Source organism: Haliotis rubra, unplaced genomic scaffold (assembly GCF_003918875.1).
Source record: "Haliotis rubra isolate DU_JTF1 unplaced genomic scaffold, ASM391887v1 Scf943, whole genome shotgun sequence".
NCBI classification, from domain to species: Eukaryota; Metazoa; Mollusca; class Gastropoda; order Lepetellida; family Haliotidae; genus Haliotis; species Haliotis rubra.
The window spans coordinates 310,415-328,874 of record NW_025767683.1 but is presented as its reverse complement, the minus strand read 5'-3'; the positions used below and the strand labels follow the sequence as shown (position 1 = coordinate 328,874).

At 45.7% G+C, this 18,460-nt stretch overlaps 1 protein-coding gene across 1 annotated transcript in view; it reads right to left on the bottom strand.

The window, feature by feature from the left end:
- The window catches only part of LOC124264796 (protein PTHB1-like), a 56,335-nt gene that overhangs the window by 22,189 nt on the left and 15,686 nt on the right, over positions 1–18,460 (bottom strand). The window contains 13 exon segments of the mRNA XM_046699586.1: positions 2,432–2,561; positions 3,923–4,153; positions 4,758–4,947; positions 5,494–5,676; positions 6,298–6,450; positions 6,999–7,165; positions 7,684–7,779; positions 8,576–8,716; positions 9,268–9,372; positions 9,727–9,829; positions 10,008–10,064; positions 10,558–10,634; positions 11,037–11,218. Coding sequence (XP_046555542.1) covers positions 2,443–2,561; positions 3,923–4,153; positions 4,758–4,947; positions 5,494–5,676; positions 6,298–6,450; positions 6,999–7,165; positions 7,684–7,779; positions 8,576–8,716; positions 9,268–9,372; positions 9,727–9,829; positions 10,008–10,064; positions 10,558–10,634; positions 11,037–11,218 — 1,804 coding nt within the window. The 3' untranslated portion in view covers positions 2,432–2,442.

The window sequence follows — 18,460 nt, the reverse complement described above, 5'->3', positions numbered from 1 at the left end:
TGTCTGTATGCTCTTAATGGTAACCATACCTGTATGCTCTGACTGTTAATCCTGTCTGTATGCTCTGACTGTTAACCATACCTGTATGATCTGACTGTTAACCATACCTTTATCCATACCTGTATGACTGTTAATCCTGTCTGTATGCTCTTAATGGTAACCATACCTGTATGATCTGACTGTTAATCCTGTCTGTATGCTCTTAATGGTAACCATGTCAGCACCCTTTGACTGTTAATCATGTGAACCATGTATGCTTTGTGAATACAAAAGTTAACAGACTGTTAACTGGACAATATGCATAACACTGTTAACCATGTCTGTGTACTTTGTTAACACTGGCAGTAGTATTAAGACCTATTACCGTGTCTGAATGCTCAGCCAGTAACCATGGATAGCTCTGACTATATGCCTAAACTGTTTATCTCTCGTATGTTGGGGACAGTTCTAGATTTCATACAAAGAGATGTCTAGTCATACATAACAGGCTAAAGTGAATCTAATTTAAATTCTTTGTTTTAGAGTGCCACTGGGAGAATTTAACACCATACTGGTCGAGTTGAAAACACATCCCATGGTCTTAAGGTGTACTTTTAAACAGTTTCAGTTATAATTAATAATTATGGTTTCCATGGTTTCCAATTACTAACACAACACACATTAATCATAAACATGTGGCAACATGCTTCATTTCACTTATATGCTTACAAAGCGAAATCCATCCCATTGCATTCCACAATTATTATCCTTGTATAAAAGAGTTAAGAAAAAAAGGCATCTGTATGAAGAGACTTAGTGCAGATGTTAGTGAGTATTTATTATTTTCTCTGGAACATATCACTGAAAAAGATGGTGCATGTGCAGGCCTACCAAAGAAAACTTTGTCACTGTGCAGAAAAACGCAGAAAAGCCCACATTAATCGTGGAAGTAGCAACATAAACATAATACCTCGCTACTGAAACAGTAAAAACGGCAACTTTAAATCGCTAAAACTGCATAAAAACACGCATGCGCACATGGAAGAGGAAGTCTCGGCCGCATGTTGACATTTTCCAGCTTGGACAGAAGATACATTCCCTTTTTAAGTAATTCTGTTGTGTTATTTGGCATTTATCATCATGATAGTTGTGTGCACACTTGTTTAGTGTACTTTCCATTCGTCTGAAATGATTGACAGCAATTATTTCGACATATATAATACTTTTTCTACGCGAGGCCATTCACAGTTGCTCGGAAATTGGACAGAAGTGAGGATCGCAATGCGCATGCACAGTAGAGGTCAAAGTTTGCTGATTATATAAATGTTGCAGTTTCCTAGTCTTTCGTTGCAGTTTTTACTGTTTCAGTAGTGAGGTATTATGTTTATGTTGCTATTTCCACGATTAATGTGGGCTTTTCTGCGTTTTTCTGCACAGTGGCAAAGTTTTCTTTGGTAGGCCTGATGTGGTAGTTCACAATGACAACCAAAGAAAGACTTTCAATCTGATTTCAAAGATGAGCATTTCGAATGATACATCAAAGAGTGAGAAGATGACTGATGTCTTTGCTTTATTTAGAGGACCCAAGAGCTTTACATGCTGAGATGCTAACATATATCTCATGGTTGGTTATACCCAAAACATACAGACAAGACATGTTCAAGTACAGACCAAGGGGAATAACTTGGGTATGAACAGTAACCTTTCAAAACACTCATAAAATATACAAGATTCACATAGCCACAGTTTCAGACTGATGTGAATTCTTATATTGAGTCATTCAACGTTAAGAAATGCTGGCTTAAAGTCAGTGCGCAGAGTCAAAGGGCTGTTTGTTTTAGGTTTTCCAGGTGCAAAACACAGGCTACCTAGCACCTGAAGCACCCCAACTGATCTCCATTCCATTTAATTTTCGAACAATCAGAATAACAATCTCGGACTGAAACAGCTGATTTGACACAATCAGAATAACAATCTCGGACTGAACCAACTGACTTGACACAATCAGAATAACAATCTCGGACTGAAACAGCTGATTTGACACAATCAGAATATCAATCTCGGACTGAAACAGCTGATTTGACACAATCAGAATATCAATCTTGGACTGAAACATATTCTTCAATGTGTAATATATTCTTAGATTAGTACAGTACTTGATGAGGTTATAACAAGGTTGGTTACAAACTACTGTTGATATGATTATTCAAAACTACCTACAGACAGTGAGTGAGACAGATAGTTCTGGTGGTTATCAAATCAGCTGTACTACAAAGTTATTGACAACAAAGCTTGAATAAGAATGTCGTCCTGCATTGCTTAATGTTTAACTTTAATATTCTCAAATTTTTCTGCAATAAATACATTATGTTTATTTCCTAATTGACTATATGTACATATTCCATTCATGTAACCATGGCAACCACTTTAACACACTACTTGCTATACTTACAGTTGAAATCTTCACAAAGCATAGACGACCTCATTGCTGTCATTGCCATTGCTGATGTTTGGTCCATCCATATCTCCCAGGTCAGGCACCATGTCTTCAATGTGTTGTTGTTTCTTGCTGTCAGACATGCCTGCCAACACAGAGGTGTGTTTTCTCAGCTTTACCATCTATACCACACTAACTGGCTTATGCAGTTAGCCCTGCAACTGCCCATGAAAGGACCTCTTATAAACTCCTTTGTAACATTCTAAAACCTCTGGGGTCTGATCCATCAGTTTCCGATATCCAAACCAAGCAAGTATCAAATGTCTCCAGTAAGGGAACAAGAAACTTTCAGACACATATTCTCTGTGAAAATGCAATTAACCTGAAATGTGCAAATATGGAAGGAATTTTACATTCATGACTAGGATTGGTTTGGCTGGTGTTTAACGCTACACTCAGCAATATTCCAGCTATATCATATGGTGGTGGTCTGCAAATAACTGAGTCTGAACCAGACAATCCAGTGATCTACATTATGATCAATGATCTACGCAGTTGGGATACAATGATATGTGTCAACCAAGTCAGCGAGCCTGACCACCCGATCCAGTTAGTCACCTCTTATGACAAGCATGGTGAGTGAGGACCAATTCTAACTCGGTACTTCTAGGGTTACATTTAGTAATTCATTACTAATGTTATTTTTATATTAACCTATATCTAATTTAAAAATTGGATCCCATTTTGAAATGTGATTCACAAGCAAGATGTCAGAGCTCCAGATAAGATTTAGCTCATGTGGGTACTGTACCCACTGTAATTTTTTGGAGTGGGTATTATGAATTTTGAGTGGGTATTTCATTTTCCACTACCCACTGCTTTCAAATATGTGCGTATTTCAGTCATATTACTCACCTAAGTATTATGTCATTGAGTAAGTTTACTAAGCAGGTATGTTCTGCCTTATCTAATCAAAAGCAAGTTAAATATAATGGACATGATTTCATAAAAAAGCACTCATCCTATACTGACAGTACAACACTAGTCCTATACTAACAGTACAACTTGATAGCAATCGATGTCTTTTTCATTACGCAAGCAATTTTCATAAATATATTCCGTACGCATTTGTTTTAAACTTTTTGCGTATCCAACATTTTAAATGCGTAATGAGTGCGCTAACAATTATTTTCAATGTAATTGGAAATTTCATTTCTATGCATATTTTACCGGATACGCCAAGTTCGTCCAATTTTCAGCTTATCTGGGCCTCTGAGATGTGATATCATAATGAACTGTAAACTGAATTTGATGAAAACAAAATGTGGTTATATTCAGTAGATATATAAGATGAAAGATGATAATGTTCGTACACTGTAGCAAATCCTAATAATGCAAGTGAGTCATGCTCTGTATGACAAATGCCCTGAATCTCAAAGTGGTACTGAAAACTGTAACCTTGAATCCAGCAATGTGTCAAGATCTAGGCACAGTATGTAAGCCTACCTGCATCAGGTTTGTCCATGGCTGGCAGTCCCATCGGCTCTAGATCATTGAGTGTCCGGCCATTTTGCATCGGTGCATCTCGCTTGTGCTTCCTCTTCTTCTTCTTGTCTTTGTACTTGGTGTTGACAACAGAGTCCAGTACAGATGTGTCGCCTATCAAGGAATCTGTATCTCCATTTTCTGTTATGCTCTTGTTTGATGGAGGCAGCTTAATTTTCCGCTCTTTCCGGTCTACATTGAAGAATGTATATATCATCCTTCACAAATTTTATCAACTCTTGAATCCAAAATCTAACATAATTACACTTGGCAATGTAAGACCTACTGACACATGATATTACACTCTACTGGAAAAACTGTTAATAAATGTTGAAGTATTTTTTCATCATATCCAGTGATTATGGGTGGTTTACATAACCTTGAGGCTCCTATCAGTCATTTCACTGTGTGTTAGCTCAAAATGGGAAAAAGTCTCACGTGGAACAGCCTCATGAATTTACTAATTTTTGCAGATAGTTTTGGTGCAGAGAGAACTAGGAGCCATATCAAGAAACATCTGAGATATCAACCGAAAAAGAGCGGATCGGGGCATGATAATCCTTCATAGTAAATTGCGATGCCTCGGTCAACCAATTTAGCCTCTGTATTTTAATATTTCATTGAAGTGATTTGACAGATAGATACATTGATCCACACCACACTCAGCAGTATTCCAGCTACCTGACAGAGGTCTGGAAATAATCTAGTCTGGACTGAACTGACATTGAGAGAATTGATCGAAGCACTTTTTAAACCTGACCGTCATGCTTTGTTGAATTTTCTTGTACTGACTTACCTGCCAACCCTTCAATAAGTCGTGCACCTTTCCCAAGTCTATCACAGAGTAGTGCTATGTGTTTCTTCACTTTGGTTGTGTCCTGTGGTACAGTGAGTGGGGAAGGGTTCACTGTCTGGTCCTTTGCTGACTTTGCCAGAGCTGTCCGCAGCAGATGCGTCACTGCTGCATCTACCATCTCCTGCCATCCCTGCAAAACCACCCAGAACATATCTTCAGTCTACAACCCTCTGTCACCCCCACAAGATAAAACCACTCAGTACATATTTAATGTACAAAGTCTTGCCACTTGAAATCTAAAGAGACATCAGGGCATAACATAGTGTGAGTGAGAGAGTTTAGTTTATATCGCCACTTTTAGCAATATTACAGCAATATCACGGTGGGGGACACCAAAAATGGGCTTCACACCATAATAACACAGAGGCAAGTCAAGAATGTTTACATAATGGTACTTCTTATCCCTGTAATCCATGCAGGGATCGACAATTTACAACCTAGTGTTCAAGTTAGTGATTGAGTGAACAGGGTTAGAGGCCACTTTCAGTAATTTTCCAATATTTACCATATCACTACAGTGGGGACAAAATTGGGCTGCACACATCGTACCTATGTTAAAATTAAACCTGAGCATTCTTAAAGACAAGCTAATGCTCATTCCAAATAAGCATAACAAGTAACTCACTTATGGATATTCTCAGTTCACAGAACTTAAAGACAGGAGACATCATCTCACCTGTTGTTCGCTATCATTCACTATGGGGGATATTGCTGACTCTAAGACCTGGAATTCATCATCTGTCATGTCTGTCCAGATCTTGATGAGGAAGTTGAGCAAGTGTGTAGCTGAGCTGAGGTTTGTGGCTGCTACCTCCTGGGCCCGTCTGTTCTCCTCCACACCGTCTGCTAAAGCCATGATCTGTACAAAACAATCAGTGAGTGAGTTTCATCTAAATAGTTTGAACAGTATTTCAGTTGTATTAAGGCATCTCAGCTTTAAGCGAGAAAACAAAACAAACATATACATGTAAATGCAGTTCCATGTGTTTACTGCTGTTTTGAACATGTAGGCACTGTGATAAGAGCCAGTGGGAATAAGAGCTTTGCATGGCTGTTCATAAGAGCCAGTGGGAATAAGAGCTTTGCATGGCTGTTTCATCATACAGGGCTCCAGATAATTTTTCATGATCAGTTTTAGAATTATGTTTTCTATTTTCAGTAACCTGGAATTTAATGGAGTATCAGTTCTTAGCGTTTAAGTTTCATAGATGCACCACAACATTGCTACTCTTGTGTAAACAGGTCAATAAAGAATAAAACAATCGTTTTCAGATCCTGTAAATGATTCTAAGACCGTACACCATTGCTCATCTGCTCGTTTTCTAAATTATTTCACCGTTATCGTGCTTATTTTATATAAATGATCTGGAGCCCTATCAATGATCATACTGTTGATCACTGAATTGTCTGGTCCAGATTTGATTATTTACAGACCATGTCATGCTTCTCTCCTACTCCTCTGACAACGAGAAACACTCACCTGTCTGAAAGTCCCCTCCAAGAGAGTGTCCAGGTTCTGTAGTGGTGATGGTGTTTTGTCCTTGAACTTGGTGAGCAGTCTCTTCTGAATCATCCGGAACTGCTGAGCTCTCTGCTCCAGAACCTCCTTACATTTCTCAGCACTCAACCGAAACTAGAAAAATTGATTATGTTAAAGTTCAAGTATGAACCTCTCTGACATCAGTAATGCTAGTGTTTCAAACCAGAATAGTCTGACACTTGACAGGCAAAGAATGTTGCAGCATTAGTTTAATGCTAAGTCAACATAATCACACTAGAGCATGCAAGAACTTTTGGAATTCATTAGGGGTGAAACAGTATACCGTGGTATTAGTAGAACCTCAGTATTTTGCCTTCAGTTTGGTATACCGTAATGCAATCAAAAAAAATTGTATTTTCGGTTTTCGTACTGTCATTTCAATCTAGTCATAAAATGACAGTTTTGTTTATTCAAAATAACAAAGACTAAGTTTTTTTTCTTCCATGTTATGAACCAATGTAAGGTTTGGCTTTTGTTGTTGTTAATTTTGTGCATAATGATTATATCACCGAAACGGACTGAACCCCATGTACCACAATACGTACCGTACTGTGGTAAGAGCATAACGTTTCACCCTTAGAATTCATGTGCGATATTTCTTCCTAACAAGACAGTAAGACAGCTACATGTATGGGCCTCACCTCAAAGTGAACATCCACCAAATTAAAGTACTCCTGAAGCGGCAAAGCTCCATCAAAGAAAACCTTAAAGTCTTTGGCACGATTAAAGTGGTTGCTAAGTCGACCAGCTAACTCCCTCATTGGCAGCCATAGCGCTTCAATTTGGTCACACTGTAATCTGTATCGTTCTGAAATTACCATGCAACAAAATAAATAAAGGCAAAATGTTTGTATCTGATGTTATGGTCATAATACCATTTGTCAGCAAATTTCACTTTAGTTGCAAAACACTGTACTTGCATACAAGAAGACTCAGTCTCATATCCAACACAATGTATAAATCACATGGGCAGAGTAAAATCAATGATTCTTAATAAAAGTGAAATGATCAATCTTATAACAATATCTATTAAAAAGAATTATCCATCTCTTGATGTTGTCATTTATGACCAACTACATTGTCAATATGTGACTGGTTCGAAGACTTTATATGCACTGGGCTCCTTTGACTTCTGAGAGTTGTAAACAGGCTCACATTATTAGCATGGGGTCTGTGTGAATTCACACTTGATGGAGAAATACTGGGCATAAATGCCCCAGAAATATTGATTATGAGTCCCAGAACCCTTCATCATATGTTTACCTGAATACCATTAACATCTTGTAAGGGGTTTGACTTCTGAGCTAAAAAACTGAGAAGACTCACGTGATGTTTTTGAGGCAAGAACAGTAACAACAGGTCCTCCATAGAACTGGAAGCCAAGAGCAGCCCCCTGTCCTCCTGCATTCTCTCCTAGCAGATCTAGAACAGTGCAACAACATATTAATCAAACCCGTGAAGATCCGAGTTAGAATTTATCTTTGGTAACTCATGCTTGTCGTAAGAGGCGACTAAAGGGATCAGGTGGTCAGGCTGGCTGACTTGGTTGACATATGAGACACATCCCAATTGCCTCGATAGATGCTCATGCTGTGAATCACTGGGCTATCTGGCCCAGACTTGATTATTTACAGACTGCCACCATATAGTTGGAATACTGCTGAGTGTGGCATAATCCTTTAACATTTCACTGTTAATCATAAATTATCTGTGAATAATCCCTTTACATTCTTGATAAAGGCTGAAGACTCAAACACATACCACTTAGTTAAAATCCACGAGCACAGCTTGTTGCCAATGAAGGATCATAGTTACTTACATCTTGAATTTGAGATCATAAGCGAGGCATTCAGCTATCTAAGGAAACAACTCTTGACGGCGTTGTCACTGATCAAGTCCACAATAGGCAACAAACGAAGTTATCAGACAACAATAAATACACACATTATTCTGGGACAGACAGATGTGAAACTGTAGCAGTGTCCTGCTTCCTTTTACCCTCAAGCACATACTGGTTGTGAATAAAAAGCTATGGTGCACCATCTCTGTCGCAGAATGATGACTGACCAATATAAAATACAATCATTAAGTTGTGCAAATGTCAACAGAAAATCAGAGTGAGTGAGTTAAAATTTATCGTCACAGCATATTGTGACGAACAGAAAATCAGAACCAAAAATGGGTACAGTATAAGAATCTAACAGTTATTCAGACTGACCTGGGAAAAGTTCATTGAGATTGACAGGTGGCTTGTTGGTGTCTATTGTCAACTTGTGGACAGCAACTTTGACCGGGAACACTGGCTTCACAACCAGGTTGAAGGGCAGCTTCAGCTTAGCTGTGCTGACTCGTGGTGCCCCTGGAGAAGCAGAGGTGGTTGAATCAATGTATAAGAAATGTCACCTCTAACATCTGAGAGAGTCAGTACATCAATCACTCCTCCTATGGATGTGAAATTACAGCCTGAGTTTGAGTTGATTTGGAATCCATGATCAGTTTCAGATTGATGTGACAACTAATTAACAAGTAAATACTGTCACATACACTGTATATAAGTCATATCACAGCATCATGTGGTTAATCTAATCTTTCCAGGCAAACCCAAGGTTACTTAATGAATAATGAACCATGCTGACTTGGCTCAATCTGAATGAAAACATTGTTTTACTTTAAATCCTTCTCAGTTTTAAGAATTAAGGGACTTCATAGGGTTACTTGTATATTTCTCCTACAGTATACAGGGATTCCCCAATTAATATCCACAACATTACAGGGATCAGTTTGAACACCGCTCAGCATTAGCATTGTATTTGTAATGTTTTCTGAGGGCATACAGTCTTTGAATGTGTACATACTCCTCCCACCGTGATTATTAGTTACCATGAAATGCACCCTGCAAGGGTACCCTACCTGAGGCGCTGGTGTATCTGGCTGATACTTCTGCAGAGAGGTTGGCAGGAAGGCCAGCACCTCGCATGAAGAAGGCACAGAAACACTCTGTAGGTTTATTGGGGTCTGCAAGAAAATCAGTGTTATCTTGAAAGCACATTCAGCCAAATGTAATACCCACTTTTCAATTGAATGCCCATTACAAATACTTCACACACGGAAGAAATATTATAGAAATATTATATTTATTCAAAATATAGTTACAATTGTCGTAGGAATTTTAAATGGACATTAAAATGCTTATAAGTGCCCCAAAGAGGAGTCTTATGAAAAAGAATTACAATAGCAATCAGCTAGAATCAGAATCAATTGAATCAGTAAATGCCTTGGCATGTCATCTCATACAATTATGGTGTGCTAGGTTCCTGCTATGATCTTAAATCTAAGAAATATCCATGTTATGTTTACAGGAACACTCACCCACTGAAGGAACTGTGAAAGATGTTTGGTTGGCAGCTAGGGGCCAGTTAGTGTGAATCTGCATTCTAATGTTATCTAAGAGAAGTCGAGATTTCAGCTGGATCTGAGTAACAAAAAATATGATACTGATGACTATCATACATTTGTCTTTAATATAAACAGTTTATATTATTTTATATCTTAAAATGGATGAACTGGTGATATTGCAAGTTGCCTAAGCAAACTTAAGACTATTACTTGTTTCAATTCTTTGAACATTATGTTGTATTCCCTATACTTACTCTTGCTGTTATGGAAGGCACAATGTCTTCATTTTCAATCTCCATCCCTGTCGCCATCTTAAAGTGAGAATAATCAAGAAATGTGTTATAAAACAACCCAACAATGAGTCTGGAAAGTTTGCAGCTGGACAGAAAGTATTTTACAATTTTTATCGCTGTATTTTACAACGTTGATACCTTGAGTATCAAAGCCCTTTTCTCCTTACTGGTGTTGTTATCAATGAAATACAAGTCACACTTGCTGAGTATGAAAGACTTCTTTTCCTTTGTGGTCTTGGTAACAATAAAATACAAATAATATTTGTTCTCTACAAGTGTCTGTATGTCTTCAAATTATCAAGGTTGAATAAGCAGAAAACTAGGTACATGACCCACCATTTGACCTCATCATGCTCAAGGTGCGGTGGGGTTCGATTCTCCACATGGGTACAATGTGTGAAGCCCATTTTTGGTGTCCCCTGCTGTGATATTGCCGAAATATTGCTAAAAGCGGTGTAAAACCCAACTCACTCACTCACTTATCATGCTCAATGGCAAGGTACCCACTTACCGAGGAGTCATCTAAGGCTGGATTTACATGGACGGTTATAGTGAGGTCATCATCTGTCTTCAGGTTTGGCACTATCACTGCAACACACAAATGGTGATTATGTCAACATCATGGTTTTGGTGAGTTTATGCATTTATCTACAGTAGTCATCAATATCACCAGCCACAAAGGTGACTTGTTCCCATTGGAAAGAGGTTATGCATTCTCACAGGTAATTCCCAGAGGCCAGAGATAATTCCCAGAGGATAGAGGATACTTATACCTACAGGATAGAAGTGACTTGTTCCCATTGGAAAGAGGTGATGCATTCTCACAGGTAATTCCCAGAGGCCAGAGGTGACTTTTAATCTTATTGGACAATGGTGAGTAATTCCAGAGGAATGAGGTAGGTAATTCTAACAGAGAAGAAAGTATGTTCCAAGAAGATACGCGCAGACAAAAGTGAGTAATTTTCACAGGAGGTGAGGAAAACTTCTCACCAGATTTATGAGCATTATCTTTGATTTTCTTTTGTAATCTCCTCATCTCTACATCCATGTCGGCATAGTTAATTTCTCTCGCCTCCACTGTGGGAGGGACAAATATTGCAGGATCTGTCCCCAGGTACCCACATTCCAGCCGCCCCGAGTCACTGAGGGACACCACCACACCCTTCAAATCTCTGGAGCAGAGGAAAAAGACAACTTGTCAAGAGCTTTATACCTGAACATATTAGCTCCTGGATGTCAGCTTCTATGCATAAGCATATTTGATGCAATATTATAGTTGATATAGCTATACACATTTTAGAGATTCCTAATATGTCAATGTTGTTTAACTCTGCAGTCAGAAACTTAACCAAACCTGAAGAGGTTTTCAATTCTTCGAAGAGAGTCGTCCTTGGGGTACATATTATGCATTTTCCACGCTGAAAATGTCCTGTGACAGTTGTATCAATGTTTTTTTAATAAAAGATTGTACAATAAATAAACTCTTTTATTTATTATACGGCCCCTACCTCGTGGAGTTACCTCCCGTTACGCATGCGCACCAACTGGGTAATCACCTAGGCCTGTATCATCATTCCTTCTGCTGAATAAATCAGTGAACAGAATTGCGGGGAGGTGGGAGGCGGGAGGCCCTACCCCAAGGACGACTCTCTTCGAAGAATTGAAAACCTCTTCAGGTTTGGTTAATTCTTCTTCATAGAGATCGTCCTTGGGGTACATATTATGCATAACCACAGATTCCCAAAGACCGGAGGCCAGGGAGGAGGGAATTCTGTCCAAGCACATACAAATAGCTATTGTTAATGGAATAATGTAACAGGCAGCCATAACACTCACCTGTCACATGTCCCAGTTTTAAGCTTCGAGAGAGGCATTATGGGAGGGAACTGACAGGGAGGATTGTACTTTCGAGAGCGACCTCAAAGGTTAAGCATAGTAACTTCGCACATGGTGCGAAAATGTAAACAAAGCCCCACCCACCTTGTGTCGATTAGTGAGCACCGTGGGGAATGTCAAAACGCTCACAATTGACCTAAATACTCCGGAGAGGATCGAAATGAGGTTATTTAGCTCCCAATAGCGGATAGGTCAATAAAACTCAGTATTGAACAGCAGCGTCAACAAAACCAATGAACCAAGACTCACTTTCGGTCAGGGTGGCAGGACACTGTCCACTGGAGAGAACAGAGCGGCCAAAGCTTCATACGATTACGGGAATGCGTGTCGAGCTGATAATGCCGAATAAGCGTGCTAGGCGGCTCCAAATAGCGGCAGAGCAGATCTCTTCAATGTGGAGTGCCGATGCAAAAGCTTTTGATCGCGGCTACTGCCCTGACCGAGTGAGCCTTCAACCCCTCAGGGGGAGGCTTGCCCTTAGCCTGATAAGCAGCACAGATACACGAAACTAGCCAGCGAGACAAAGTCTGCTTGCTCGCCCGGCACACCAGCCTTCCTGCCACCGTAACAACAGAACAGCTGGGTACCCGTGCGGATCCCCTGCGTTAGTTTGATATAGACCTTGAGAGTCTTACGGACATCCAATGGGTGAGTGCTCGTTGCAGAGGTCCCGATGTGGAAGGCTGGGTAAGAGTGGGAAGTTCGATAGGAGCTGTCACATGGAAAGCGTGATCGACCTTCGGGTGATGCATTATCCGGAGGCGAATACTGACACGATCAGTGTGAAACACAGTCAGCGCCCGGGTCGGACTGACATAGCATGTAAATCGCCGACCCTACGCCCAGATGTTACCGCCACCAGAAAAATAGCCTTCCAAGTTTACAACTGAATGGAAATAGCCGATAGGTGTGAGAAAGTGGGACCGGACAACCAATCGAGCACAAATTGACAAATCCCAAGGTGGGCTGGTTAGCCTGACAGCAGGTCGAACCCGATCAGCGCCAGCTAATAAGCACTGTATGCGAGGGTGCTGCCCCAGAAGAGCACCATCGACAGGGGTGTGAAAAGTGGAAATAGCGGTGGAGTAGCCCGCGAATGGTCGGCTTAGCCAGGCCTTCTTCCAAGCGGGCTTGCAAAAACTCCAAAACTGCTGCAATCCCCTATCTGAACATTCAGGAATTCCTCGTACTGAACGTTTGTTCACCTTGTGAGTAGAATCTAGGCTGCGCTGGCCTGCGAGCAACCAGTCGCGTCGGTAACAACGCCTTCCTTGTGAGGCTGACTAACATGAGCTTGGTGAACACCCTTTGGGGCAGTGGATGTATGAAGGGGGGCACCCGTGAATTGGTAACCACCCGTCATAAATGAGGGCCGGGTACCTTGAGCGATGGATGTGGACATGCTCCGTTCCTGAGTATTCGATTGGCGTGAGAATGCCGAGGCTGAACAGAAGGAGATCACCGGCGCGGTGTCTCCATCTTGAAGGATGGTACCGAGCATGAATTCAACCTGAGAGAATGGGGACGGAAACCCGTCTTTCTTCGGGGCGAGGAAGTGCGTGGAGTAAAAATCCCGCCTGTTCCTCTCCCGGTGGTATCGGATTGCCTTGTCCAGCAAAGCCTGAACTTCGTGCCAATATGTCCGCTTGCCTGACATGCGGCACTGGAGCGCGGTTATGCCCGGTGAAGAGGGCGGACCTCGCTTCCACAGTGGTAAATGGCCGACACTGGCGGTGGACAGCACCCAAGTGTTGTTTGTCAGCCTTCTCCTCAATAGGAATAGAGAGGCAGCCTCGCCCCACATTGGGTAAGAGCGGTGCCCGAGTAGCAGAAGCTGACTGGGAGTGACACATGGCTGGGTCACAGCCTGATGGGTTAACGGGAGGTCGGGGCAGACCTGCCGAAGGCTAGGAGCTAGCGAAGAGGACTGCTCTTTGCCCTTACCCTTGGCCGGACCCGGTTCCTCCGCCTACCTCTCGGCGAAGCCAGCCAGCGGACTTCGGGTGTAGGCTGCACCCGGGTCGGAGGAAGGTGGAACAGCTGAGGCTGAAGCCACCTGGTGCTCCAACAACCTTAGAGTCCAGGAAGGAGGTAACTGCAGCGGCAGCCTGCTGATGACCATCCCTGGGCCCCAGTGCGGGCGCCAGCTCCCAGGCGGAGGAAGGCGCAACAAGGTCTGCTGTGTAGCTCCCGAGCCCGGGCGATAAACAGCTTCAGCATCCTGACAATCACCGTCGGCGCAGCTGACCAGAGGAGAAAGTGCCTGAACTTCCGATCTGACGGAGTAGCTTGCTTCGCGGAGAAGCGCCTCCAGCATGCCCCTCCGCCTCCAGGGCCGATCTCTGGATCGAGGAGAGGTAGGCCTCATTGACCACGTCACACTGCTGCATAACCGTTCCTAGACCTCCTCGTAGGTCCGGAGGCGCTTGCGCCAGGGGCCAACGCGCAAAGCGGTGGTGTTAACAACCCTTGCCGAGCAGCGAGCTTTCTCCGGAAAGAAGCCGAGCCTCCCCCAAAGGCGACCAGAGTGAAACACAGCACTCATCCACCATCCGAACTGAACAGGGGAATCCTCCCAGCTGGCACCCTCCGGACAAGCTCAGGCAAACCGAAACGGAGGCGAGACCCAGACGGGGATCGACCACGCCCTGGACCAACATCGAAGAATGCGGAGCAGCGTCGTGAAGGTGCCAGGGGCAAAACGCCTTCGCCTGGCGAAGTGCGGAACTCAGAGAGTCCGGCGCCGCTGGCAACCGCTGACTGGGGTAGGAACTGCGGCAATGCGTTGCAGACCTCCCGCAAAGCCGGCGAAAAGCGGAAGACACCCTCCTCAACCTCCCAGTATCCATGGACTCGGCTTCCGAGCCCGAGTCGAGCAAAGGGTCTCCTCGCGAGGACCCGAACCCCAACCCGGTCCCTGACCAGGCACAGAAGAGGAGGAGCAGACAGAGCAGCCCCAGCGTCAGCACCTCGCCAACTTCGCACAGACCCGGTCCCGAGGCGCTGGAGGCAGACCCAGGCAGAACTGGTGCCTCCGCTCTCATGGGGCGGGGCGAGGCGCGGGGACGGAACCCAGGAATCCTCAACGGACCCTGGCCCAACTCGAAGAGGGACTGGGGCTTGAACCCTCCCCTCCTCGGGGCAGCGAATGCGTCTGGATCCACCAGAGGCAAAGCGGATCTACAGACGCCTCAAGGCGAGGGATCGAGCCGGGCTCAGCGATCCCACCCCAGACTCTCCGCCCCCGGCGCCAGAGTGGGCGCAGAAGCTCCCTGCCGGAGCCCTCCAGCTGACTCATGAACGAGGGACTGAGTCCACGTGCTGCTGGAACAACTGAGTTATTAGCGACATATCAAAACCGGCTACTAGGGCTGGGAGAAGGCGACTGGCTACGACTTTTCGCCCCTTACTGCGAGGCTTTTTCGCTTTGGGCGGGGGACCCGGGTCAGTTCCCTCCCGCCTCACGCATTTCTCTGTAAAGAGAAAATCGCCGCCCTCCTCTGGTCAGGGTGGCAGGACACTGTCCACTGGAGAGAACCGAACGGCCAAAGCTCGCCGCGATTACGGGAATGCATATCGAGCCGATAATGCCGTATAAACGTGTTAGCCGGCTCCAAATAGCGGCAGAGCAGATCTCTTCAATGGGGGAGTGCCGATGCAAAAGCGATCGCGGCTACTGCCCTGACCGAAAGTGAGCCTTAAACCCCTCAGGGGGAGGCTTGCCCTTAGCCCGATAAAGCAGCACAGATACCCGCGAAACTAGCCAGCGAGACAAAGTCTGCTTGCTCGCCCGGCACACCAGCCTTCCCGCCACCGTACCAACAGAACAGCTTGGTACCTGTCTACGGATCCCCTCTGCGTTAAGTTTGATATAGACCTTGAGAGTCTTCACGGACATCCAACGGGTGAGTGCTTTCGTTGCAGAGGTCCCCGATGTGGAAGGCTGGGTAAGAGTGGGAAGTTCGATAGGAGCTGTCACATGGAAGCCTGGATCGGCTGGGTACATATCCGAGGAATACTGACACGATCAGTGTGAAACCAGTCAGCCGGGTCGGACGACATAGATGTAAATCAAGATGCTACCGCCACCAGAAAAACAGCCTTCCAACTGAATGGAAATAGCCCGATAGGTGTGAGAAAGTGGGACCGACAACCAATCGGAGCACAATTGACAAACCAAGGTGGGCTGGTTTAAGCCTGACAGCAGGTCGGGTCACGCAGCTAATAAGCACTGGTAATGAGAGGGTGCTGCCCCAGAAGAGCACCATCGACAGGGGTGTGTGAAAAGTGGAAATAGCGGTGGAGTAGCCACGCAATGGTCGTGTTGCCAGGCCTTCTTCCAAAGCGGGCTTGCAAAACTCCAAAACTTCGGACTAAATCCGCAGAAAAGGGATCTGCAATCCCCTATCTGAACACCAGCGAGCCTATCCTCGTACTGAACGTTTGTTCACCTTGTGAGTAGAATCTAGGCTCGCTGGCTGTGTCAGTGCACCGAGCAACCAGTCGTCGAGGTAAGGGTAACAACGCCTTCCTTTGGCGCGGCCGAGGGTAGCGGGACTAACATGAGCTTGGTGAACACCCTTGGGGCAGTGGATATGCTGAAGGGGAGCACCGTGAATTGGTAACACATCCCGTCGTAAAGAGAACCGAAGGTACTGCTTGAGCGATGGATGTATGGGCACATGCAGATAATCACGATCCTTGAGGTCGATTGACGTGAGCCAATCGCCCGGGCTGAACAGAGGAGATCACCGGCGCAGTGTCTCCATCTTGAAGGATGGTAATTTCGAGCATGCAATTCAACCCCTTGAGGTTGAGAATCGGACGGAACCCGCCTCTTTCTTCGGGAGAGGAAGTACGTGGAGTAAAATCCGCCCTGTTCCTCTCCGGTGGTATCGCTTTCGATTGCGGACTTGTCCAGCAAAGCCTGGACTTCGTCGCTGCGCAATATGTCCGCTCTTGCCTGACATGACGGCACCGGAGTCGCGGCGTATGCCGGTGAAGTCAGGACGGACCTTCGCCAGTGGTAAATGGCCGACACTGACGGTGGACAGCACCCAAGTGTTGTTTGTAGCCTTCTCCCACTCCGGCAGGAATAGAGAGAGGCGGCCTCCCACTGGGACGTTGGGTAAGAGCGGCGTCGGCGTGGTCCCGAAGCAGCAGGAGCTGACTGGGAGTGACACACGGCTGGGTCTACAGCCTGATGGGTTAACAGGAGGTCGGGCAGTCCTGCAGCCACGAAAAAGGCTAGGAGCTAGTCGAAGAGGACTGCTCTTTGCCCTTACCCTTTGGCGGACCGGTTCTCCCGCCTACCTCTGCCAAGCGGCCGGGCCAGCCAGCCGGACTTCGGGTGTAGGCTGCACCCGGCGGAGGAAGGTGGAACGGAGCCCGGGCGAAGCCCGCTGGGTGCTCCAACAAGGCCTTAGAGTCCTTGAAGGAGGTAGCTGCAGCGGCAGCCTCCCGTATGACCTGCTGGGCCCCAGGAAACAGCTGCCGCCCCAGACGGTAGGGAAGGGCCAACAAGGTCTGCTGTGTAGCTGCCGAAAGTACCGAGGCGTCGACAGCCACAGCTTGGCGATCCCCATGACTGCGCACATCACCGTCGATGCAGCTGACGCGCAAGGAGTGGCGTCGCGCAGGTGTGCCTGAACTTCCGATAACTGACGGAGTAGCACGACATGCGGAGGGCGTCTCCAGCATGCCCTCCGCCTCCAGGGCCGACCTCTGGATTGAGGAGAGGTAGGCCTCATGGACCACGCCCGCACCTGCTGCATAGCGTTCCGGTAGACCTCCTCGTAGGTCCGATACGCATACTGTAGGGGGGCGCCCGCGAGGGCAAACGGTGGTGTTAACCGCCCTTGCCGAGCAGCCGGAGCTGCTCCGGAGGAAGCCGAGCCTCCCCACAAGGCGACCGAAGTAAACACGCACTCATCCACCATTGGAACAGCTTAACAGGGAATCCTCCCCCAGCTGGTACCTCCGGACAAGCTCAGGCAAGTCGAAACGGAGGCGAGACCCAGACAGGAGGGGATCGACCACGTCCTGGACCAACGATGGAAGAATACGGAGCAGCGTCTGCGTAGGCTGCCAAGGGGCAAACGCCTCGCCTGGCAGGCAGAACTCAGACGAGTCCGAGCGGCTGGCAGGCACCGCGGCCTGGGGTAGGAACTTGGCAATGCGTTGTAGGACCTCCCGCAAAGCCGACGAAAAACGGAAGGCACCCTCCTGCTCCTCAACCTCCCCAGTATCCATGGACTCGGCGCCTGAGCCCGAGTCCGAGGCTGGGTCTCCTCGCGAGGACCCGAACCCCAACCCGGTGGGCGGCCTAGCACCAGGCACAGAAGAGAGGGAGGAGCAGACAGAGCGCCCCGCATCAGCACCTGCCAACTCGCACAGACCCCGGTCCCGAGACGCTGGAGGCAGACCAGGCAGAACTGTTGCCTCCGCTCTCATGGGGCGGGACGGCGCAGGGACCGGAACCTCAGGAATCCTCAACGGACCCTGCGCCAACTCCGAGA